The 27032-nt window shown below is 42.8% G+C and overlaps 1 protein-coding gene across 4 annotated transcripts in view; it reads right to left on the bottom strand.

Moving 5' to 3' along the window:
* The window catches only part of ZNF516 (zinc finger protein 516), a 154892-nt gene that overhangs the window by 69527 nt on the left and 58333 nt on the right, over positions 1-27032 (bottom strand). For all 4 annotated transcript variants that reach the window (XM_066626114.1, XM_066626116.1, XM_066626115.1 and 1 more), the window contains exon 2: positions 12741-14759. In XM_066626114.1, the coding sequence (XP_066482211.1) occupies positions 12741-14562 (1822 nt within the window). In that variant the 5' untranslated portion in view covers positions 14563-14759. The remainder of the gene's footprint in view (positions 1-12740; positions 14760-27032) is intronic.

Genomic DNA, 27032 nt, shown 5'->3' on the forward strand with positions numbered 1-27032 from the left:
TTTGTGATAATAGGTTGTATCTATTGTCTATTCTAACATGTACGTGCAAACCTATATGTGGTACTGAGTGCATATCAGGCAAGCATGTTCCAGGTCAATCTTGCATTGCTTTTGCTTGGGCATGTGTCATGAAATACTCTACTGAGGTTCCTGGGCATGCATCCAACTTCCCCTTCTACACATGTTATACATGTCTCAGAGCATGCTTGACCACACATCTTACATTTGGATAAAGTGTCTGATGACAGAACCTAGGACAGAACCCAATTTTTACTAATTTTTACTCAAATATATGTACCAGACATATTATTGACTCTATGGAGTATGTATGATTCTGAGGAAACACAAATATTTAGTAGCTAACAGGTGGACTTCAGACAGATTCATGAATATGTTTCTTCATGGCAACAGAAAGTTTGGCACTGCGTTCGCATTTGAAACAATTTTCAGATTGTAGGGTTCATTCCACATTCCTTATAACTTCAGAATAAAAAGCAATTCATTTTCTTTGTGGTTTTCCTAGACTGTTGCCAGTATTACCAAGAACTGAGTGCATATTTCACAATAGCATCAAATGCAATTCTGTAAGTCCCTCTGAATTCCATGGGGCTTTCTTCTGCGAAGCCATGCACAGGATTGCACTGTTAACTATTTAATAATCACATGGCAAGCATAATTTCACTTTCTCCTGTTAATTAGAAAGAAACAAGAAACATTAATCAGTGGCGTAGCTAATGATCATGTAGCCCAGGGCCAAGACTAAAATGATGCCTCAGAAGTGACATCACACCCGGACTTTTAGAAAGTAAAAATGGGGGAAAATCTGACTCCTCCCCCAGCAGCTCGCCACCCACTTACTCTGTTGACCTCCCCCCCCCCCCCCACTCAGTGCTGTCACTAAAGCATCTGCTACCAAGGGGTCAAAGAAGAATTCGCAGCCCCTCTCCACAAATAAATCAAGTTTAATTAATTAAGTACATAAATAAAAAGTGTGCCCCATATTGGATAAAGACACTGTGCTGGGATGAAGGGGAACTGTTACTCTCTCCCTACTAAATATAAGAGGAGCACCATTTGAAAAAGTGTCTCTTTGCCCAGTTAGAAGGGGCAACTGTATTATGATACATGGAAATAAAAGCTGATTCATCTTAACACCTTATTGGTTCAATGCTGAATCACAACAACAACTAATTGGCTCTCAGACCAATCAGTCTCATTGGTCAGTTCTGAGTTAAGAAAATTCAGTTTTTGTTACATAATGTAGTTTTTTTTTAATTTTCTGGTTATTTGGATATAACTTTTGACAGAATAGAGATTTTTTTATGTCGTTTGTTTCATTGCATTGTGCATTAAATTTTGCATCGAATGGTATATAACATGATAGTATTATTCAAAAATATCAAAGTTTTCACAATTTTGGCCACTAGTATCAAGCTCAGGTTGTTCCCCCCCTAAAGCCTGTTGCCCAGTGCAATTGCTACTCTTGCACCCCCTTACCTACACAACTGGCATTAACAGATTTACAGAAGATCACAATCAAAATTATGGGAATTATGTTGTAAGAAAAGTTAAAGTAAAATTCAACTATAATGATTATAAGGTTAAATATAAATTGCTTGTATTTTGTTTTCTAAATACTTGTATAGTTGCAGCTAACATGGATAGCACCCCATAAAGATCTCCTGTCAAACATTTACAGAACACCAAGTACACAATAAATGCACCTATATGTACTACAAATATTTTATAAATATTTGAAGTGTACTTAAATGCACTGCTATCTTGCTTATGCATATCATATTACCAGAAGATATTAGAATGTTTAACTGTGTCTCCATGTGTTACATGTCTTTGTAATGGCCACTCAAAGATAGGCCTTTAAAATTATAATATAGTATAGCCAATCATACACTACCTTTAAGATAAAATACTACCAATAAGAGTCAAACAATATTTTACATCCCAACCATTTTATTAAAACAGAGCAGGCATCTAAATCGGAGTGTGATCCCCCCATATTTACTGAGTCAAGTATTTGACAGATTTTTCATGTATTTCCATGTATTTGACAGATGGGGACACAGATGCATATTAATGAGCGAAAACAGGTACCCTATGGAAAGGATTTGCATGTATCCAACGCAAAAGATACAGACCAATTAAGCTGTAGATCTGACCTATATTTCTATTTGTATTTCAACATGTGCATCATGATTAAACATGTGCTCATGATTAAAATCCAATTCAATTTATCAATATCCTAATGGATGTGATATAATGGAAGTGTAAATTAACAATGTAACTATAAGTGCTTTGCATTGGTGTGCCATGTAAGGTCCACATGTATGCCATGGCAGTTTGTAGCCCAGTGGTTGAAAATCAATGAGAAACTCTTCCGGTTTCTGTTTTTAGGACAACTGTCTATAGTAACAAATTGTCTGTCCCTCTTCCTCCACTGGCGTTACTTCTGGTCGCAGAACCAGAACAGTCTTCTGGAAATGACATCACACGAGACGAAGACCATAGAGAAAACCATTAGAAGAAAAACATTGAAAATTGCGGTTCTAGTTCTACGATAGGACAGTTCAGGCTTCACAAGATGCCACACACTGGTTACACACCTGGGTATGACTGCAAAAAGTAGGCCTTTTCTAAGCGAGTTCCTCTTCCAAACCAAGAAACCTTATGCTCACTTTAGGTTAATTAGCTTCCCTTATCCAAAAATAGCCAACTTCAGTTATGCGAACCCCACCACCTCTGTGAAGGCAAACAGTAGGTAGCTCACCTGTTCAAGCTGCAAGGTCCACCTTCCCCTTCCCTGCTCCAGTCAACAGGTTCCCCAGCCACAGCAGCAATACCTTGGTTCTCTGCTGTGTTGTGGTTCGGCAGCCACACAGCAGTTTCCAGCAATCTCCAACACTCTCTAGTGCCTGCCTGCCTGCCTGCCTGCCTGCCCACCCTCACACACACCCCCTTCAAACTCTGGCAATGATTCTTTCACCTTTATCTCTGAAGTCCTCATTATCCCTACTAGGTTACAGCTGTAAACTACACCAACTGCAAGCAAAAGTTCTGGTGTTAACTCTGTACTTTCCAGACCTGTCAACACAAGGGGCTTCTACTGATTTTAGAAATGGGCTATGTCAGATGCAAGGGAGGGCACCAGGATGCAGGTCTCCTGTTATCTGGTGTGCTTCCTGGGGCATTTGGTGGGCCGCTGTGAGATACAGGAAGCTGGACTAGATGAGCCTATGGCCTGATTCAGTGGGGCTGTTCTTATGTTCTTATGACACCACACACTGTCTTCTCGGGAGAATCTTCCGCATTTTCACTACAGGCCTTTGCTTCTGCTTTACCTCATTCCTTGTACTTGAGTCACTCAGACTGTGCAACTGAAAAGGCCTTGAGGATTAATTGTGCTAATGTTTTCTTTTCTGTGTTCAGAATTAATTTGGGTAATTAAGAGGGGGCATCTTTATTCCCTTCTGAGACACACAGTCATAGGCCGTGGGGATTTTCTCTGATGTATTGTATAGCAATGGTTGCATGCATGCATTTTATGTTATTTATATACACAAGTTAAGAAGTGAAATGCAGTTAACATTTACAATCTTCTCTGAATCAGCTCAGACAGTTTTCTGCGGCAGACAGATCTAGATGGCTGGAAATGAAATTCATCACCAAAATTTGGGTTAGCAGCATTTATATTATTATATTTAATATAATATTTGTATATAATTGTATTATATTTATAATGTTTTTAATCAAACTACGTTATTCAATTAATAGGTGCCGCAGTGACTGCAAAAGTGCTGTAGATGTCCTCTGACTTTTAAGTGTAAGAGTTTAGATCAAATCAAGACTTCAACAGGCAATACAAACGCAACAAAAGTTAGAGATGTTTTCAGATTAAGAACCAGCAGGTCAGAGGTTTGCTTGAAGGCCTATTCCTAACTGACAGCCCAATCCTATGCATTTCTACTCAGAAGTAAGTCCCATTAGAGTCAATGGGGCTTACTCCCAGGAAAGTATGGATAGGATTGGGCTATAAATCCCTACCCACAGATGCAGCTGCACCAATGGAGAGTGTGCTGTATCCTGGGGAACTTTTGTTCCATTGCCCCAGGGGAAGGCTCCATGCTCCAATGTGCCTCCTTAGATCTATACCAGCTCTTTTGCTGAGGAGAGTAAGGAAGTCTCCTCAAGTCTAAGGAAGAGGAAAGGGGACAAGGAATGGGGTTAAGATCTGATGCAACCAGGGCCACTGAGATCTGCCCCTCCCTCCCCTGTTCTACCTCTTGTATGCTCCCCCCCCCGAAATTTCCCCTCCCCGACCCATTTCAACCCCATCCGGACACTCCCCATCGCCACTTTCCCTTTGCTGCAAGAATTATCCAGCAGAGACAGTGGGCCTCAGACACTGCCACCACTTGCATTGGCAAACCCAGAATGACTGCCATATGGTCATTTACAACAATGGAACTATGTTCCGCCATCATTAAGAGCAGCCTAGTTCTGTTAGGATTGCGCTGCCCGATTCTCTACTTGCAAAAGTTTATAAATGACTTTTCATTGCAAAATAACTGAGACGACATGCAGAACAACAAAAGTGTTAAGAACACATTTGAACAATTAATTGAAGCATATGCCCATTAAATATCCTGGCATTAAAAATCCAGCCTGGTAGTGCCCAAGCACTAATGTTTACCACTCTCAAGAAAATCTCTGCCTCTCAGGCCCATATCCTAACCAACTTTCCAATGCTGGCATAGCAGTGCCAATGGGACGTGGGCTGCATCCTGCAGTTGGGTGGCACACATGACAATGCTTCAAAAGCCCCACTGGTGTAGAAGACTGCATCCATGGCACATCCATCATCAGCATGACACCAGAAAACATGTGCAGACATACCTCATATGTCACTCAGACACCAGCACAATTCTGCTGATGGAGGGACAAAAAGAAAAAGGCGATTGGGGCATGATGTGGGAGAGATACAAGAGGGATGTGGGAGGGATGGGGAGTCAATGTATACCACATTCTAACCCCCCTTCAGACACACTTTCAACACCAGAAGCTATTGCGACAATGGAACTGGAGCGTAAGAACATAAGAACAGCCCCGCTGGATCAGATCAAAGGCCCATCTAGTCCAGCCTTCCTGTATCTCACATTGGCCCCCCCCAAATGCTTCAGGGAGCACACAAGACAACAAAACACAACCTGTGCCCTGGTGCCCTCCCCTGCATCTGGCAATCTAAGGTAGCCTACCTCTAAAACCAGGAGTTTATACATACCCACCATGACTTGTAACCCATGATGAACTTTTCCTACAGAATGAACTTTCCCTCCAAGTAGGAGTAACCCCACAAGGTACAATGAGGAAAATAAAAACAGCCAAAAACTGCCACTCCTGCCACCCCCGTCCTGCCCACTTTTCTACAATCGAACATAGGATACAACCTACATTTGGCAGCCAATCACACCGCACCAGCCCTAGTACTAAAGACCCTGCCAGGGAGACTACAGCTCAGATGATCAGACAGCCAGTATGGGTCTCTCTGATCTCTGAAAGGGGAACTTTGGAGATAGGAACCATGGTGAAAGAGCACTTGGTGCACCAAGGGAGCACCCTACACAAATAACCTCCTTCACAATAACCTGTCCTTCATAACATTATGACAAGGTAGTTTGTTAAAACTTGACTCCTCAGAAATTTTATTGCAGGAATTCTGCCCCATGAGGCTGACACCCAGCTGGAACCTCTACCGCTCGCCCCCCCATGGGGAAAGTACAATGCATCCCACAGTGATAAGCAAGGGGGGGGGGAATCTTATGCCACACTGTACTCATGCTGCAACTCCGTCTCATGTCTTGGTAACGTCACAACAGCATGCCAACATCAAGACACCACACCATGGATAAACAAGTTGTGTGAATATTTCCATGGCTGCTGAGGGTGTTACTAAGAAGGGATGTGCCAGCACTGCTTTGCCAGGGCAGGCTTGCCATTTGGCCCACGTTGCGCTGCCATTAGCACGCTGTTGGTGTGGTGTTGCCAAGACATGCATACAATATGTATGACGTGAGCATGGCATCCAAACAAGATTGGGCCTTCTGCCTCCATTAAATTGCCCATACATTATAATGCCACTTTACAATGCATTTCAAGTGGAAAGAATGATGTGGTTGGTATCCTCCCACATTTCAGTCTGCTTCTATAAACAGTTCTGATATGTGCAACGATCCTGCCGATGCTGCTGTGTCTGCTGTTCATTTTCTGTACACATAAATGTATACATTTTCAAGCTGTTTTCAATTTTGATATGAACGCTCCTTCCGCCACTTTTCCCTCTTCCCATTACAAATGCTTTCATGAGATAAAAAAAATTAAAGTTTCTTTCTTCCTAAACATTTTGTAAACTAAGAGCTCTCTAACTCCCTAGTTTCACATTTTCAGCTGAGGCTGAATTAACATGTGAAAAAAAGATCATGGTATTTTTGCCGAGGAACAACTATTAGCACTCACTGAGGCAGCTTCAAATGCACTTATAATGAGAATTCTGGCATTAACTTATTATTTGTTTCTTTCACTAAACAATGCTTTCAACATAGGATTCTCTACTGTTGTTTTTCAATATGACAGCAATAGAATAATTGTTTTATGGGGTGCTTTGATAACAACACTACATTTCTATCCACCCATCCTCCAAGTTGCTCATGGAAGTGCACAAGGTTTTCTACCTCACCCTCTCCTGCTCCAGTTGTTTTACAGTGACCTCTCAGTTCATGTGCAGTGATGGCGAGATCCATGAGGCCTGACCAGAACCCAGTACGCATCAACAGACTCTATATATGCCTCCTCCATACTATGTATCAGCATTCTCCATACTCTTTGGCAACATACGCAGGGTCAGCAACAAATGCGCAGGGGCTCATCACCAAATAAATTGATACAGACAGGGTTTCCAGATAGTAGGAAGTCCCACTCACAAAAAATAATCATGGCAGCTACAGCGAGCATTCACACAAATTAATACATGTTCATATTGTTGCAACACAAATCTTTGAACATTTGTCAGCTGAAAACAGGTATTTTAATGGGAGAATGAGCCATTGCAGCAAAGCGGAAAGCAAGTGGAATAACAAAACAGCTTTTATGGGATCTGGTGACTGGCACCTGCATGCATACAGACATACACACTATTCAAGAATTTCATAAATTCTAACTTGACACAACTCAACTGTCTACCATCCTAAAAAAAACCCCCCCGCATATTTTAGATGAACTTCGTATTTTTTTTGTTCCTACACGTTTCCTAAAAAATAAAGTATACAGAATTCAATAATTATCACCATATACCCTATAATCAGTATTATGTTGTTAACACATCATCAACCAGAAAAGACAGTGAAAAAGAATGAACATGTCTATATTTTAAAACATTATATGTTTTTCACTTTGGAAGTCTCTGGCTTATACCGAGCTAGAAAACACCCAGACAGCCAGAAATCTTATTTATTTCAGGCTTCTGTGATGGACTGCAAATTTAACACAGATGCCTGAATTCTTATTCAAGTCCTAGGCATAAAATTAAACTGGATTTTAAACGCAACCTGTGTCGCTGAGAAAGAACGATGAGCTTACCCGTAACACATTTTAAAATAAGAATATGCAACAGATTAAATATGTACAGGCATGTCCCTGTACCAAAGGGGCTCTGTTCCAGAACCCCCTGCAGTTAAATAAAACTGCAGATACGGGCAAATGTCTCCCACTCCTCCGGAGCTGAAGGGAGCTCCACTCCCCTCACCTCCACAGAGTCCTCTGAGCCCAACAGTAAAAAAAAAAAAAAAAGCTACTTCCGGTTTCTCCATGAAACTGGAAGTAATGTTTTTAATGCCTGGGGAAGCCCCAGATAAGTGAATCCATGGATATGGGATCAGCAGATACAGTGTTCCCCCTGTAATTTTTAAAAATCCATTACTCATACCAGTTACCACATGCATATATTTTACAATATCTCCAGAAGACAGACTGCAAAAAAACTCACGGTGGACCGATACACACGAGAAGCCTGAAGTCTCTTTCTCTGTCTCTGCCTTCATGCAAAACACATGCAGATTTATTAGCCCAATCCTATCCAACTCCCCACACAGTGATGCAACAGTATCCTAAAAAGGAGTTCTGGTTGTAGAGGTCTCCTCAGGGTAAGGGGATATTTGTCCCCTTGCCCCGAGGTAAGCCCCAACAGCTGATACAGGGCAACTCGGACCTGCACCAGCTCAATTGCTAGTACAAATCCACATTGCCACAGGAAGACAGATCAGGCCTGGGAAGGGGGCAGGATTTAGCATGCACCACTATCAATCCTGCCCCCTCCTGGGCCTGACTGACCCTCCTCCCTGCCCCATCACTGCCCCATTCTGCCCACCTGGGCCCAGTCAACCCCTCCCCACTTCCCTCCAACACCCTGCTCTGGTTTACTCCTCTGGTGGGTCTCCATAGATCTGCTGGTGCGTGCAGAAAGCTGGCGCACCATTCCTGCGCCAGCACCAGCAGCGCAAGCACCAGCAGCGCACCAGCAGCGCAAGCTGATAGAGTGCACTTTATGGCTGCTTTACAGCAGAGACTGGTGGCAGAATGCTGCTGGTGCAGCAGCCCAATAGGACTGGATTGCTGTCAAGAGACTGCTTCCAGCTGAGTGCAGAGATTTTAAGATGACAAAAGAGAGTCATCTTTTGAGAGTAGGCCACTGTCAGATTGCCCCAATCTAGGGACACTTATAAATGTAGTTACTCTGATGTATACCTGGAGATCTCACATGAGTAAGGACTTTCCGCTGACTGCAGCGTCTAGGACAGCTCCTCATATGTATTCACAATGACCTGCACAGAGCCAGCATATCTGGATTGCAGCCAGCACATCTACTTCAACATGTTAACATATATGAGTTAGCACATCTTGACTAACTTAAGTAATCATGGATAACCTGTACAATTAAGCCCTGGAGACAAATGCCACCCTGAAGGAAATGCCAGCTGAACTGGAGTCTCTGGCACATCTCCCACTGACTTTAATCTGCCACAATTAAATGACTTGTTCTAGGTACTATTCAAATTTATAGCATCTTCAGCAGCATTTGGTTTACTTCTCTGATTTTGTTCTGGACGGTGCTCATCATTATGGTCCTAAGCCAAAAAATCATACACCTAAACTGAAGTCAAGTGCCGTTAAACTTCATTACCTTTTCCTTAATTCTAGGGCTAAATGGCCTGAAGGGACAGCTGCACACAGAGTTCAGATTATGGAAAAGTTAAATCAGGAAGAACAACAATAGTAAATAAAACAAAACTTCAAATAGTTTATGAGTGCTAAGAATTGTAATCAACTATGTTTAAAGTTTCATCTTAGTACGGCATCAATACGCTATACAAATTCAGAATATTACTATATCTTACACTGTGGCTCTAATTACAGGAATTTTCTTATCAACTGGAAAGATCAACCACTTAACTAGTAAGTAGGAGTTTTAAGAAACACACACACATGAACGAAAGGGTAGTATGCTGTAACCCCCCCCCCAAGACAAAATATAACACAATAAAAATATTTGATGGAATTATTTGGTTATGGTGGTGACAACATTCTAACTTCTGTTTTCAAGATATATTTCAAGCACTCAGAGCGCAAGCATGAGCTCGGCGCTCCGGTTTTCTGCCAGAGCGCACTGTCGCAAATGTGCCATAATGTGTCTGTGAGGATTACTGCCAGGCCAGTGCCCATGCTGGCCCAGCGCTGGCTGGCACTGGGCTAGCGCACAACGGGCGCCCGTCCTCCACTGCTCGGCGGTCTCACGGACCACTGAGCTGTGGCACAGTAAGCGGAGGCGGGGAGGGGGTGTTCCAGGGAGGGGGGAGGCAGGTGGTGGATGGAGAGAGGGCAGGGAGGAGGTGTGGTTGGGAGGCGTGGAAAGGGCGGGCGGGCAGTGGGTTCGGTGGTCCTCCGTTCATGTGGGGCTTGGCGCCCTACAGAAAAGCATTTACCTTACCACCGACCTTTTGGTTGATGGTAAACTGAGTAGCCCCATTGCGGGGCTGTTTCCCTTACCTGAGAGAAGGGGACAAAAGTCCCCTTCTCCTGAGGTGACACCCACGGTAGCCCGAGGCTCACAGGATCCAGCGGCAGCCGTTTTCAGTGCTGCCGAAGCTGGGCGCCCCGGGCAGATCAGGATTGGGTTGTCACTGAGTCTGGTCAACAAATCAACCAATGGCACAATCTTATGCAAGTCTAAAGTAAGTCCTACTGAGTTCAACTCAATGGAATTTACTCAGAAATAAGCACATATAAGATTGTAGGCAAAACTCATTTATTTCCAGTGAATTTTAGCTAATTTACTTATAGATTAAAGTCCTACCTTTTAAAAATAAAAACTGAAAAAAGCAATCACCAATGAGTTGTATGATGATTTCACAAGAACTGCTTTTTTAAAAGACCCCCATTTGAGCAGGACATCCACTAGTTGTCCTAGCTGTGTAAGGAAGGAGCATGGACACACATATATCTGGTAGAACCTTCTCAGGATTCAATTATATTAAACATCTAGTTATCTCCACGATCAAGAATTTATAGCTAAAATTATTACATAACTGGATGAGTTCAGCAAAAGGTAAAATCGATCTGCAGGAGACTCTGAACACTTCCATCAAATATCCTATGTGTTAGGATAAATAAACTGTAAATAAATTGAAGGGATGGTGATTATATAAAATTAGGATTGCCAAATCTCAGGTTTTGTGAGGGCCTCCTTCTCTGCCTCTTTTTAAAATAGAATGACACTCCACCTCCTCATATCCTAACCCCTTCCCAGAACCAATTCCATGGTCCTGTGCCAGCTATTCACCTAGCATAGGCCCAAGTAGACCCCCCCCCCACGCCACCGAGGCTTACCCCCGGGTAGGGGAGTGATTGTTCCCTTACCCAGGGAAATCTCCTGGACTGCCCCCTGTTGGGGGTGCAGTGGTAGCCATGTTGGCACTGCAGCATCAGTGGGGGAGGGAGAATAGAACAGGGCTCTTAGAGGCACTTTACACGTATAATGTAAGGAGTACACCACAGAGCACATCTATAAACATGGACAAACATGTGTTTGCAAATGGCTTATGATAAAGTACAGTCATCAGAGAGCTGCAACTGGCTGCAGCTTTTTGCTAAGGATATACTAGATGGCAAAGTAAGGTTTGCCTTTGTGTAATGTGTGAAATGTTGGCCAGTATAATGACTACACACATTACCTACATTTGGTTCCAAAATGTGCTGATTATTTCTTCAGTGCTACCCCCGCAGAAAGCTAAACTCACATCATTTGCCTCTCAAAGAAGGGAAAACGATAGTAGGAAGGCACTAGGAAAGAAATCCTCTTTTCTTTGGGATTTGAAAGAGCCTTATAAACAAAGGAAGATAAATAATGAAAATTGTAAGAATGATACAAAAGCACTGGCAGTTGTTCCTTCAAATATTTACATTGCTTCTATTTGGAGAATAATTTGTTCCATTTAACCAGAGTTAGACTCTGAGGACTGCAGTAATCCAGAGGGATTAATTACAGCCTTGAAGTTCTTCTTACACAACTTTGGAAGGCAGAGAACCAAAAGAAAAGAATGCCTACTTCTTCACTGATGAGTGTTAGCAAGACTGGGTACACTAAGGTTGCATCAGCAAAACAGGACTCTGCCAGCCATCAATGAATCAAGATCAACAGTGTAGGCAGAAAGGAGAGAGTGGTGTTGCCCAGCATATCTGACGTATCTCCATCTGCATAAACAAATACCATAGACCACAGAACTGTGCTGCTCACAGAAATGGATGTCTCAGAGACATCCCAAACCCACTGAAATCAACAGATGGTTCTCCAAAATAACACGTTCAAGGAGTAACATTACAGCAGCGTTGCACGATCCATGTGACAGAACACAGATTGTGCCACATTCTTAGAGGGAACAGCAGAGTAACCTACAGCACAGGACCTCCAAGTTCAGGGGTGGTATTGGTCTGATACCAGTTGCAGGAAAGCAATGGCAGGAAAAGGGTAGGCTTCAACACATGCTTGTAAGCAAGTCCTGATACCAGAGGCGGCATGCCAAATGCTGCCCCCCTTACCTAATTATATGCCAGCCTCTGCTCCTCCCACTCTTCAATGCTCCAGTACAGCACCTTCTTCCTTTCCACCTTTCTTCATCTTTTGCCAATCCAGGAAGTAGAAGGAGGAGGAGTACAGTGGAGGCAAGTAGGCAGACAGAGATGGGCATCCCCACCAATCTGTTGCCTGAGGCAACCACATCAGTTGGCCTCATGTATGGTCTGGCCTGCTTGTGAGTTGCCACTGTGGCCTATGAGAAACAAGATGTAGGACTATAATATTCATTCATCCGCACATCCCCACAGTGTGAGATCACACCATGTGGAAGAAGCTTCCATATCTTTCTGTGCATGTGTGTATATGTGTTTGTTTGGCATGTGAAGGGTGCTATTTAAAAAAAAAAAACCTTAGAGAAACTGAATATATGGTATATTTTAACATAAAGATTCCTAGATCCAGCTCAGACATCTCTCTAGTTTTAAAATTCAAATGTGATCATTACCCTTCCTTAGGATCAAAGGAGGACAAAAAGTTATGCAGAACAAACTAGAAAACAAACCCTGAAATGGAAAAGGAAGTGAAATAGTTTGTAGGCACTTACATGGTGACGGCTCATGTACTGCTTCTTCTAAACTATCCTCAGGCCCTTCCTCACCCGCTCCAGAGGTCACTGAATCTTCTGGGGCAGAAGTAGAGCCTGGCGTGCTTGGCGCACTAACAGAACCAGAGTCCCCATCCTCACTGTTGGATCCGTATCGATCCTGCTGAGCAGCTGCCACACTCTCACTGCAGCTCCTGCGCTGTTTCCGGTGCACGCGGGAGTGAAGCACCATTTGGTGATACGTACGGAAGATCTTGCCGCACTCAAAACACTCGGTAGACTTGTTCTGCGATACCCTTCTGCTCTGCCGTGAGGATGGCCTGTACTCTAGATCATCTTCACCAAGGATGCAGCTGTCCCCTGACTGTGTGCTATTGCTTTTCTCTGAACGCCCGCTGGTGCAGCTCTTCTTCTTCGGATGACTGGAAGAGCTGGGTAAATCCTGCTCTTGCTTGCGCTTCTCTTGACTGACAAGAATATATTCCCTTTTGTCTCTGTCATAAGTGACATCAGCATCTGCCAGGACTTCATCCCATCCCAAATACTTTACATACTCAGAAGGCTCTGCAACTTTTCCTTTGGTAGCCAGGTGCCAGGCCTGGTAACTATTGACAGGATCCAGCTCAGCTACTCTTTTGCCTGACTGCCCCCTTGCAACACCATCTACACCTACAGATGGCCTCAGGTTCAGATACTGGAGGAAGAACTGCTTGGCTATAGATGGGTCAAGGTCTCCGTCACCCAGCCTTTCAAGTCTGTGTTCACTGCGGCCTCCTGGAAACCTGCCATGTACAGAATTATGTGCTTTGAGGCTTTCCATATTTGTAAACAGGTTTCCACACTTGGAACAAACTTCGTAGAGGGACAAGCCAGTCACAATGGTCTCTTCCTGAATGACATCATTAATAGTGGCTACAGGCTCCAAATCACTTTTTGGCTTGTTTTTACTGGCAGATTTTGGGCCATGTGATTTCATGTGGTTTTTGAGGAACCAGGGTTCTTTAAACCTCCTGCCACAGATGTGGCATCCATGATCAAATGACCCTCTATGCTTTTTCATGTGAGCTTTGAGGAACCATGTTTGACTAAAAGCCTGTCCACAGACTTCACAAGGAAACTCTCCTGCACTCGATTCACTCTTGCAGTTCTCAGAGAACGTTTCCCCATTTGGGACCTGAGTGGTAATGTGATCTCTCTCTATGTGGTTTAACAGCGTCTCTTGCCTTAACGTCATGTAGTTGCACAGCCTGCACTTGAAAGGTTTGTGGACCTGGTGTATGTGCTGCTCCAATTCTTTCTTGTCTTCAAATCTGTTTTTGCAGAAGGTGCACTGAAAAGGACATAATTTAACATTGTCGCCAAGGGCGGGATCTGAAACAGCCTCCTTCCGACTGCTTCTGAGCAAGATCTTGCCACCCTCTGGAGAGCTTGTACCATTCAATATCTTGTTGCAGGCAGAGGTGCTTTTGGTAGGGCTGGTGCAGCCGTCAAGGCCTTCTGAGACTCTCATCTCTCCAAGCTGTGCCTCCCCTCCCATCTCCACTTCATGCCCCTGGCTGATTGTGCCTGTTCTGTGACTCCGAATGTGTATCTTCAAGTTGCCCTTCTGGGAAGCTCTGTGGTCACAATAAGGGCACTTGTACGGCTTCTCCCCAGTGTGCTTCCTCATGTGCTGCGACAGGGAGCTCTGGAAAGGAAAACTTTTGCCACATATGCAGCAGCTGTGTAAGACGGACTTGTCTGCATCCATCTCATTCTTGCTCATCTTGTGCGGACTGGAGGCTCTCCGTAATTCCATGTTTGCCTGTATGCTACAATCCATTAGTATTATGGCAACATCGGTCAAAAGAGCAGAACCATGGCCAGGAATGAGAAATGGTGGCTGCCGTTTCAATCACCCATTTCTGCAGAATGAGACTTTATCTCTTCATTCTTGTATTCCGGTTTTCCCTCAGCTGCTTGAAAGCATCTGTGATATATGCATTCTTTGGTGTTTTTGAGTCAGGTGGCAAAGAGGATCTGAAACCAAGGCAGAGAACACAAAACAAATTTACAAAATGCAAAGCATTTCATTTTTTTCAAAAAACTTCCTTTTGAATCTTTTGCAAGAGGTTCAATTTGAAATTTTTTATATTCCTCCATACCAACTTGTTAACTTTCACACCAACTATACTAAGTATGACTTTGTCTTAAATAATAGAATCATTAATAAATATGTTCAATAGAACAATTTATACAAACCTATGAAATATTAGTGTCAGACTATGGGAACAGGTTACTGGCATTTACTAAAAATGAGAACATTAACTCCCAAAACACAATTTTAATTTTTGTTTCCAAACCAAGTAAAAGTGTTTGTGTGCACAGATTCAAGTGAATAAGCCCTTTCTTGAAGTGGCAGTAATATTTTAAGTCTGCGGTTTTACAGATGTATATAATTTTATGAAAAACAGTCAAACTTTTGTTTGCCTACCAATGAAAAGGTTTCGTAGAGTACAGTACTCCTTCCCTATAATGAAAACTGCATCTCAGGCACGTCTGCTGTACACAGGGTACATCATATTTTGATTCAACCATTCAGTTAAACAGAATTTCTAAACTAGCACATTAAGGCTGTAATCCTAACCACACCTTCCTGAGAGTAAGCCCCACTGAACAAAATAGGACTTGCTTCTGAGTAGACCTGGTTAGGATCGTGCCCTAAATTGACAACCTTCCCATACCTTGCTTAGGTAAAAATGCTAACGAAACCTTGTAATTTCTTAAGGAAGACTGCATTTGGGGTACACACAGAAGAGCAAAAGGTAAAAATGCTTTGCGCCTCAATCCAGCACCACCAATATCAATGGAAGGGTGTTTTGCTGTTCTAATGTTATTTTTCATTGGCTTCAATAGGAGTAGGATTATACTTGTTGGTCTCTAGGGAAGAGCTATTCATGGGTGTGTGCCTGAACATCATTAGGCTGCAAACCCTCACACATTTGGGACACTTAAAATCCACTGCCTTGGAATCCCATTACACAGGACTGCAGCTGCACTCTGTATAGGAGCACAACATCCACTTTTTTACCAGAAGCACAATTAGATTCAGCGAAGGCATGCATTGCTATTTTAAGAGTTCTCCTTCATTCTACTTCCCAAGAAAGAAGAAATCCTCTCTTTAGGAGGCAGAGGCATCCTGCGAACAGCTCTGTGGAGCTGCACTGACAAACTTTGGAAATATGTGTGAAAAGTGGAATATAAATCTGGAAAATTAATGAAACATTTAAATGTACCACATTTCAGGAAGAAGGTTCACATTCCTCTTATAAGAGACATCTCTGTTCCCACCCCTCCTAACTTTCATGAACAGAAATGGCCATCAAGTGACATGAATGTGTGCGTAGGTCATCAACATGAATGTGTGTGTGGGACCTTGCAGAACTTCCAAAAGATTTTAGACTTGGACAAGTGCACAGGAAGGGAGAACTCCAGCCCCAGAGAACATTAATTGTGAATGATGCCCTTACTGGACTGATGGTATTATTAGAAGAGCACACTATTAAGATGCTATCATTAAGGGTCTTGCCCCTTCATTGTTCAGCTCCATGCCACTGAAAAGCTGTGGGCAATGGCACAATGCTTTGTCCAACAATAATGGCTATTACCAGCATGGCAAGTTCAGCCAAGGCTCCTGCAAGTCACAGTTAGCTCATGATACCAATGCACTACCACAAGTCTTTCCTTTCAGTTGGCACAGCAGGCCCAATCCTGAACATTTACTTGTCGAGACAGCAAGTAGGACAGTGTGCTGAGTCATCTTTCTAAGACTTCTGATTTTCCAGCTTAAAAGCTGGGAATCCAGGTTATACTTTTGGTGGTCTACAGCTATGAACACTCACAAAAGGCTTTCCGTACAATCTACATTGCGCCTCCAGAGGATGACATTCTTTTCAGATTGACATTATGCCCTGCATGGATTTACTCTGTCATCACTCAAAACTGCAAGCAAAAATGTGTACCTACATGTCCCATGTACAAAGAGGATATCTGAACGAATCACAGAAATTAGCAGTTTCGAATTTTTAAAAGCAGCCCAATAATTAAGAGGCATGCTGAGAAAAGAACTCCCCAGTGGTCTGCAGCAGGAATTTAATAAAACTGTAAGCATTCAAAAATGAGCTATAATGGCTATGAAGAACCAAAAGAAGAAGAAAAAATAGAAGACAGGATAATTGAATTCACAGAATATATTGAAGAATCTGGAGAAAGGACATGGATTAAGTTAAAATTCAATCAATACAGGGGAGACGTATCACTAAACAAATTAAGCTGCAAGCCTAAACTCACTTACTAGGGAGTAAGACCCACTGAATACAAGAGCACACCAGTAGAAACTGCTTTTCGACTGCAGTAAAGCAACCTCTGCCAGAGCAATGCTAGTTACACTGGCAGGTATAGTGAGGGATATAGGACTAGCCCATATGAGCAAGCTCTGAGTTGATTTAATAATCACAGCTATCACAGTCACAACAGATGCCCCCAGCATTACCTACAGATCAGTTGTATGTTTAAGCATGACCTAGGTTAAGATGAAGAAGTGCTCACACCCATTCTTTTCACAGGCTTGAGGATACTCTCATATTTAAATGCGGTAAGAATCTGGGCTTTCATTACTATAACAGCAGGTCACCTTCATCTCAGAGTAACATCTGTTGCGACTGAAGATTGCAGGGAGGGTCACTTAAGCAATGAAGCAAGTTTAAAAATAAACTTTCAGTTCTGAGATGATAATTCCAAACTTTGCCTAGCAACCCCATCAGAGGAACAGCCAAAAACGTTCTCAACCAGACCGTAACATTTGGGGCACGTTTTCTGAAACTGAGATGCATGTTTACAGTTGGAATTCAAAGTTTGCTTATTTGGAAATGTACTGCATTGAAATTAATGTGACTTGGGACGACAGGAGTGTTGTGATTGTCCTCAAGGTCTTCCGGAGAGTTTAGGGCTGTGCTAGAATTTGAACTCAAGTCTGCCTGTTTTATTTCCAACCATCTATTGCAGCGACCCTTTCTCGACTCCTAACTGCAAAGCTGTCAGTGATCTGATGCGCACCAGAACTTTATGCATAAACCAGAACTCCTACACATTGAATGGAATGCCCAACACTTACTTGGGGGGGGGGGGAAGACTGCAGACATGCTCTTCTGTAGTCCTGTTGTGGACCACTTGATTCACCTCTGCGTCTCTCACTTCCAAAGATCACACAACTGCTCTATAATTCTGGGCAGCTAAATACAATGGGAGGGGAGACGGGGGGGGGCAGACTTTAAATAGTAAGCATATCCTTGAATTCACAGGAAATCCTAGCAGCATATGTCCTTCAGAGTAAACACAGGCATTAGGGAAAGTCAGCATGACATTGCCTTGATCATTTCTGAGAGCCGCTGAAGCTAAACTTTGCCAGTTGTTGTTCCCATCCCCCACACCCACAAAAAACATGGAAAACTGACTGATCAACAAAATACTTTTGTAACTTACAACCAAATGAGAGCAGGAGTCACAAGCAGAGAGGCAGAAGTGAAAAGGGGAAGGAGAGGTTGCTACACTCAAAACAGGGTTGTAAAACATGGAGCCTTAACACGCAGCTCGCTTGTATTTAAGGAAATCTTTACAGTGTTCGACCACTTTCTTTTGTGGTCTCTGCTCTTCTTTGCATCCAGGGACCCAGCATTTTCAGGTTTTTTGATTTGCAACAGTTAACCTACAACTGTTCTCTCCGATTCCTCAGGACATGTCATCTGTTTTCTCTTCTCTTTCTCTCACCCCTTCCTCTGATCTAATGATATTCTAATTGGGCTCCAAACCTCCGGAGAGAATAGTGAGGCTGTTCTAAAACAGCACCACAGACAATAGCCCTTATAAAAAGAACACACCCCCCCCCCCTTAAAAAAAGGGAAATACTTATAAACATCTATATTCGTCTATCTCATGCACACACACTCAAAACACCCTAGCAAAGCAAAAGAGGGAAAGTTACTTGAAAGGAAAAGCAAAAGAAACAGTGGAAACATACATCTAAGACAGTTCATATAGCACTTTCTGAAGGAGTTCTAGGAAGACAACCCCTTATTCTTGAGCACTTAAGAGAACTTCTTCAGGAGATGTTGAGAAATATGGGCCTGTCACCCACTCACTACATATTTTGTGCTTCAATATACTGAACATGTTTGTCCTCCCAGAGACAAAGAAAGGTTTTTTATTGGTTACACTGTAACACTATAAGGAATGAATTAAAATACATCATTAACATCCTGGTCTAGCTTATCTTACAACCAAAACAAAGAGGCTATTCTTTTGAACAACCGGGAGGGGGGAAACCCATAACAACAATGAAGCGCTCCTTGCCCTAAATACCATACAAGATCAACAATTATAAGCTTATATTCTACAGATTTGGATCCCGAATAGCTGCATGAAGTGATGCATTCACTAATGGGAGAGTAAGTACCATTGATGACAAGGCCTTGGGGCTTCTGCTGTTCCCAGACCAATCAATAATCCATTATGCCCAAACTACATTTCCACTCTAATATGAAGAATAAAAGGACAGCCAGTATTAGCAATTCTGCCATGGAGAGAGGGGGGGGGGGAAATAATCAATGATACAGAACACACAAAATGCTGCCATCACAAGACTGAAATGATTGGTCATACATAACATTGACAAAGCTATCTACAGTACCCCTTTATCTCAAGACTTCTGCACAGTACCCCCTTATCTCAGAAACACTCCCTCTGTGTGTGTGTGTGAGTGTGTGCGAGAGAGAGAATATAATACACACTAGACACATATGAGTATGCACACATTCTCTTCTTGATGAAATCCTACTTTAAAAAATTAGTTTCTTGCTATAATTGCAGGACCAATGGAACTCAGCACATATTCAAATGGAGACACCTCCATTGTTATTTTCTTCTAAGCTCCTTTTTTCTCTCAATGAATAACCATTTCAACATTGTGTCCAACTACTGTTAAATGGTGATATAAGCAAACACGCATAACACAACTTCATGTAAACAAACAAGTTATCATGTAGGAAACAAAAATACTGCACGCCCATTTTTACCATATAGATTTAAAATATTAGTGTGTGTCAATTCAAATTAGTAAGTTCTCCCCCCCACACACACACACTTATTTTTTATCAACGTATCTTATTAAAATTGTCAGAAAGAAATGGATATCAGATGGGAGGGAATGAATTAAATGAAAAAATACTTAAATGGCAAACTTTTAGTCATTAGATGCACATTATTAATGCACAAGGTCATCAGTGACTTATTTCCTAGAATACAAAGACCAGTAGTTGAAGCTGACTTCACAAAAAGAGAAACAATAAAAGACAGATGACTGCACAATTTGATCACTGATAAGATCCAAAAATCTCAGAACAGAACCAGTACAGATGTGAAGAATTTGTTAGGAATTATTCTGCATATTTTAGAGTGCCCCCTCCGGGGAGGGCGCACAGAGGACACACAGGGGGGCGGTGAATACTCCACAGACCCAATCCGTGGATAACTGGCAGCCCAATCCTATCCATGCTTTCCTGGGAGCAAGCCCCATTAACTCTAATGGGATTTACTTCTGAGTAGACATGCATAGGATTGGGCTCTGAATCCACAGATAGAGGTTCCATGGATGGGGGTGCTCCCTGTATATATCCCTGCCTCCTTATGAACATCAAAAAAAAAATACGCAGTGACAGTTTGTACTAAAAGATGTTTGCAAAGCTTCTTCAAGAACAGCCACACAGACTGGGATCCAAACAGCCTGCATGCACAAAGTTTTCAGCTTCCACCTTCTAGTGATAATGACCATGGCCCAAAAATACCAATCTAAAGTTAAGGGTCCTCTGGAGCAACATGCAATGGGGATGAGAGACTAATACCAGAAGAAAATATAAACTCCTTTCCCCTTTGTGCACATGCGGACTCAAGTATGATCACAGCTTGCAGGTCAGGAGGAGCTGACAAAATGTATTTCTGTGACTTCAACAATAGCACTTAATCTATCTAATCTGTAATTGAATTGTGGGGCAAGGCCACCAATGAAGGATAGCCTAATAATACCCAATATGATTAGTATTATTTTTAAAAAATCTACCCGGCCTTTCCCCCCTTGGGGAATTCAAGAAGGCTTACAATACAAATTCAGAACACAGTAAGTGGGCAGCAATAATTAAAAATAGTAATATTTGAACCACTTTGAGTGCCCAGCAGGGAGCAAAAGCAGGGTAAAAATCTTTTAATTAATTAATTAATTAGATGCGGAATCATAGAGGAGGACAAAAATGAACTCAGGGAATGTTTGAGTAAAGGCCCATGGTTTCAACCTCTGATGAATTACTGGCAAGGAGACAGACAACAGCACAGTAAAAGGTACAGAATTTCACATCTGGGGGGGCTGCCACTAAAAAGACCCTCTTGTCAGTCACCAGCAACCAAACCTCAGAGGGTAATGAGACCCACAAGACAGCCTCCTTCTTTGATCATATAAAGAAAGGACATTGTAGACTTCTAGATTAATCCAATCATGGGATCTAAAATCATCCTATTTCTGTCTTGATCTGCCCACATTTCATGAGCATCTGCGTATCAACAGCAATGTTAACTGCACTACACTGAGCTGCCCTAAATAACAGACAGATCTTTTTTTAAACCTACAAAAAGGGACAATTTGGAAGGTAATAGTTTTGTATAGCAAATAAAATGTGAAACCCAAGCTGAGTATTTTGAATTTCAAAAGCTGCAAGGCATAGTAAAACCCTTGAGAGGAGTAATCGAACCTGAAATCAAACCTTTCAGCTGTCACCCCAGTCTGCCTTATTTTGGTGGAAAGTGCTGAACTATTTATACGGAACATCACTGTAATACGTCAGGCTACACAATGGCAAAAAGAGAAGCACTGTTCGTTTCCTGCCAATAACATTCCCAAGCCATATTTCACTGTCTCTCTGAACCCTGCTGTATACAACAAGGCAAACCACAAATAAGTATTTTGTGAACCTCTCATTCCATCCCATCTCTTGCACACAGAGAGCTCCTAATCTAACTTTGCCTGCTATGAATAGATGTGCTTTATATTCCTACAGAACATATCCTAAAAGACAGTACACAACACAGGTGGTCCAGGACAAGGTTATCTATTCAGAGAGCATGCAACTACATGGCTGCCCCACTATTAGTCCCACATGACTATTATATGACTAATAGTCATGTCCCACATGACTATTATAGAACATCGAGTAATGGAGATTTTAGGAGAACAGATAACAGTGCCTTCCGCTTTCTATGGTACCCGCAGAAGCAGAAGAAAACATTCCAGACGTGTTCTTTATATACAGTAGTTGAAAGCTGCAGTTTTTTAAACCTTTCATCTGTCTGAAAATTTAGCATCAGTGAAAACTGATCTTATGCACAGGAACAAGAATCAAGGCCTTCCAAATAATTTTTCACTTCCAAAGCATATTTGTGTGGTGGATCAACACAAATGGGCATTTATTGATAGATGGTTTCTGGTTACTTTTTACATCAACAGTACAGCATTTCTCAATGCTCAATAGAGCATTATGGAAGACCAATTTCTGTATGACTGCTAATTCAGCAAAGACCTGTTTAATAGATGACAGTTTTGAGTTTGAGCGCAATCACTCCACTTTCACCGCTGCTGGGAGCCCTAACAAAGGTTCACACCAGGCTGCCCACACCCTGGGGAGGCTGCAGGAGGCTTGGGTAAGTGCTCCCAAGCCCCTGCAGCCCCCTGAGCAGCACGATTCTGGGAATCACGCCACTGCCTCCTCCCTGCCTCCAGGCTGCACCTGCCCCTTAAGGCAGGTGCTCACAGGCTGGGGCGTCGCGATTCCCCAGTTTGAAAAGCCCTGGTTTAGACAATGTACTGATAACTAATAGCATTCTGAAATCCATGTTCTATTTTTATGTGCCTTGGTGGTGTACAAGAACTAGAATTTTTTATATTATTCAGATTTGGGTCCTGAATCCTTAGTTTCCAAAAGCAGTATCCAACTGCCTTAAATACACTATGCATGTCTGCTCAAAATTAAACCCAATAAGTTTAATAGGATTTACTCCCAAATGTTACATGACTGCAGCCTGACAGCACAATTCTAATTAGGCTTTATTATTGTTGTACATGGCCATACATCAATGTGTGAAGTATACCGTGAAGCATACCGCACAATCAACTGTGCATGGGACCACATATAAGCTAGGGCAGGCAGTGGGAGGAATGGGGGAGCATCTGGACAGGGAGGAGGTGGAACAGAAGAAGGAGGGGTGGATACCAGCTGAAGTGCATCTCAGCCCATTGCTTCCCCAGTTCCCTCTCCCTTACTCTCCTCAGACCTATGCCAGCAAAACGGAGACCCAAAAAAACCCACTGGGGCAGCAGAGGATTGGAGGATACTTTCATAACTGCTCCCCCCCCCCCGCCAGAAGACACAGTGGGGGAAGGGGAGTTAGGATTGGGTTGTAAGAAACGGAAATCATTTTATTTTATTTTTACCCACTCAAAAGTTTGATTAAAGCTCATTTGAGGATTCTTGTTCCAATAAGCACAATTATAGTAGGCTGCAATATCCACAGTTGATAATTGAAGACAGTAGAGTATGAGAGCACAGGAAGCTATTGTGGTAAGTGAAATATGCCTTGAGGGATGCTTTATAGGAAGGTCACTTTAGGTCTTCAAAACTGAGTGAGATTGTTTTCAAAATGTGACTATCACAATAACCACATATCACTCACATTCCACATGTGGAGGGGGGGAACACAACCATCTCAGCCCCTTTGGACAGTTCAGATTACTTAATTTTCCTTTTATAAAACGAGTTTTTGGAAGATAGTATTTCCCCATTTCAAGTCATGTGGCCTGGAGTTCTAAATTCAGGCATTTCTGTAAGTAAAATGGGTATGTACAAATAAATGGTTCAAGTTCCTGCTGTTCATATATTACTTATAATGAAGTAAGGTCTCCCAAATACTATCCCTTCATTTTCATAAAAGTCACAATTAGATTGTCTTTCATATGTTGTGTCTTTCACTGCTGCGGGGAGCCCTGCTGCAGGTCGCGCCGGGCTCCCCACAGCCTGGGGAGGCTGCAGGAGGCTTGGGTAAGTACACCCAAGCCCCTACAACCCCCCTGGGCAGCACAATTCTGAGGATCGCGCCGCTACCTCCTCCCTGCCTCCAGGTTGCCCCCGCCCCTTAAGGGGGCAGAGACCAGAGCTCACAGGCTGGGGTGTCATGATGCCCCAGTTTGAAAAGCCCTGGAATAGGTACTTGTTTGGCTGACAAACTACTTACATGAAAATGAAAGAAATGAAACCAAACAACAATAGAGCAGTCCTTACCCAGTTAACCAACCATTGACCTATTCTGAGGTTGATTTGGGCCACAATCCTAACCACATTTGCCTGGGAGTAAGCCCTGTTGACTATAATGGAGGGTACTTCTGAGCAAACTTGCAGATTGGGCTCTTGGAGTGAGCCCAATTTGGATTGGGCTCTTTTGTCTATTTTATTTTAAAATAAAACTTGGTCTGTGTAGGTCTAGGGCAGAGGCAACATTTCTAGATCTCTTGAATATGCCCCACAGTCTCATCTTCTCTTCCCTTTTCAATCATAACTACGATTTGCATAAATGCCTGTACCAACAGAGCTGCTGGGGCTCTGCATGAAGGGCCTTTTCAATATTCTGGCCTTCAGGGAAAATTGCAGGATGACTCAATGGCTTCTGTAAGAAGGGGACATAGTTCACAGTACAGCACATGGTTTCCATGGCATGTAGAAGGTTTCATTTTCAATTCCTGGCATCTCCAGGCAAGACTGGGAAAGAACCTGAAGTCTTGGAGAGTGGATGCTAGTCAACATACATGAAAGTGAGACAGACCAATGGTCTGTTTTAGCATCCCCATTCCAGACGCCATCCAAGAACCACAGTGCCAGCTGGCACTCAGCCTTGGTAACACCCTGCAACCCTCACCCTTCAGCCTGCCCTCTTCAGTCTTCTTAAGCTCTACTGAAACTGCTGAAACCAGCTCAGGCTTGTCTGTCAAACAACTTGGGACACCCCTCTCTTGAGAGGCACTCCCTCCCTCCCTCCCTCCCTCCCTCCCTCAGATAACAGCAGCTTGGCTCCCTAGCACTCTCCCTTCAAGGCTACTGCCTCCATGCACATTAAGAGCAAACTCCCTTGGCTGGTCTAGCAAATCCTCTAGAGGTCCTTAAGCCATTTCTGCCAACATTTGCATATATGCAACAGGGACCAAATGTGTACACCTGTGGGCCAGGTGAAAATGGGTTAATCAATTGGCAAGAGAGAGTAGCTCCCCCATTGCAAGTGACTGAAATATTTTCCCGTTCTTAGCCTCACCCATTGCCTGTAGCCCTTGGTTCAGGGTACAGAGAGTCAAGTCGCACCCTTTCTGCTGTGGTCGGAACTGTCTCCAGTGGTTCTCAAACTTTTTTAGGTGGGACCTACTTTTGAGAACGACAATCTGTCCAGGACCCACTGAATGTGATGTCATTAACCCACCAAAAGTGATGTCAAGGCCAGAAGTGACATCATCAAGCAGGAAAATCTTTAACAAGCCCCTATAGGACAAAATCAAACTGTGTAAATAAAAAAGTTTACAGTAAGTATAAGTTAAAAAATTTAAAATAAAGAACCCTCCTAATCCTCCCAAGCAGTTGCTGATGTGTTTTTAAAACATTTCCCAAACATCCCAAAGGGAGTAAGCCCCATTGACTATCATTGTTAAAAGTATATACATAGTAGCCTGTTAAAGTACAAATCTGTAACATTTTCCAAAATGCAGTCACATACTATGACTGGCTAAACCGCTGAGCCAATGAGCCTGTTGAAAGCAAGGCTGGCAGTTCGAATTTGCGCGATGGGGTGAGCTCCCATTGCTTGTCCCAGCTCCTGACAACCTAGCAATTCGAAAGCATGTAAAAATGCAAATAGATAAATAGGTACCATCACGGTGGAAAGGGAACGCTGTTCCACGCGCTTAGGCATCTAGTCGTGCCAGGTATACAACCATAGAAACTGTCTACCAACAAACTGGCTCTTTGACTTAGAAACGGAGATGAGCATCGCCCCTAGAACTGGACACAACTAAGCTTAATGCTGGGGGAACCTTTACTTTACTATGGTAGCATCAAGTCGAATACGTTAAGAATAAAATACACATTGAAATGAATGGGGACCCACCTGAAATTGACTCACGACCCACCTAGTGGGTCCCAACACACAGTCTGAAAAACACTGGTCTATACCCTTCTCCTTTCATCCCTTTTAAAATCCCTTTTAAGTTACACACACTCATTGCTATGAGTCTACTGCTATGAACTATAGAGTTCTGTGATCCATTTATAGGGCACCTTTATTTCTCTGGCATCTGATGCCGCCCTGGGTCCCTTTTAGGGAGAAGGGCGGGATATAAATAAAGTTTTTTATTATTATTATTATTAGCCTCCACACCAGCAATTTTCAACCACTGTGCCAAGGCCACCGGTGTGCTGCGAATGGTCTGCAAGTGTGCCACAGGAATTTGGGGCAAGACCATTTATTAGTAGGGCCACTGGGCAGTGTAAGCCCCCCGCTGGAAGTGCATTGTGCCTTGTCAGTATAAAAAGCTGATGTGTGTCTTGACCATTTTAGCACCTTGTCAATGCGCCGTGAGATGGAAAAGATTGAAAATGGCTGCACCACACCCTGTGACACATGGCTCTTTCTTAGTCTGCAACAGACTGAATACTTTTCGGACTTCCTAGCTGAGCAGCCTTATTACATCTTTATTCCAGTATCCCTCTGCTTTGAGCAATGTTTAACAGTTTCTGAGCAACTGCTATGAATGATTTTGTGCCCCTCCAAACACAAGGTTAGTTTTTCAAACTTTAGATGTTAACTCATGTCCTGAATGTGCGCACCAAGCTTCATTTGTCCAGCTCAACATTTAAGGGAGACAAAATTACAAGCAAAGCGAACAGGCTGAACGTACAAGGCCTCACTTCGCTTGGCTGATTAACTGGAATGTCCTTTCTTTTCTCCAAAACAGGTCTCAAAGTTCTTGCTTTCAGCAAAGAGAAAGCAGACAGCAGATCGAAAGATGCATTTGTCTTTCACAGGCTCAGAAGTTGAAAAGAATTCTCTCTCTGCCTACAGCAAGAATTCATTTTATTTAGCCCAGAGAATAGGCAGGTAAAGTGATCTAAAAACAGGCAAATT

Source organism: Tiliqua scincoides, chromosome 4 (assembly GCF_035046505.1).
Source record: "Tiliqua scincoides isolate rTilSci1 chromosome 4, rTilSci1.hap2, whole genome shotgun sequence".
Lineage (NCBI taxonomy): Eukaryota > Metazoa > Chordata > Lepidosauria > Squamata > Scincidae > Tiliqua > Tiliqua scincoides.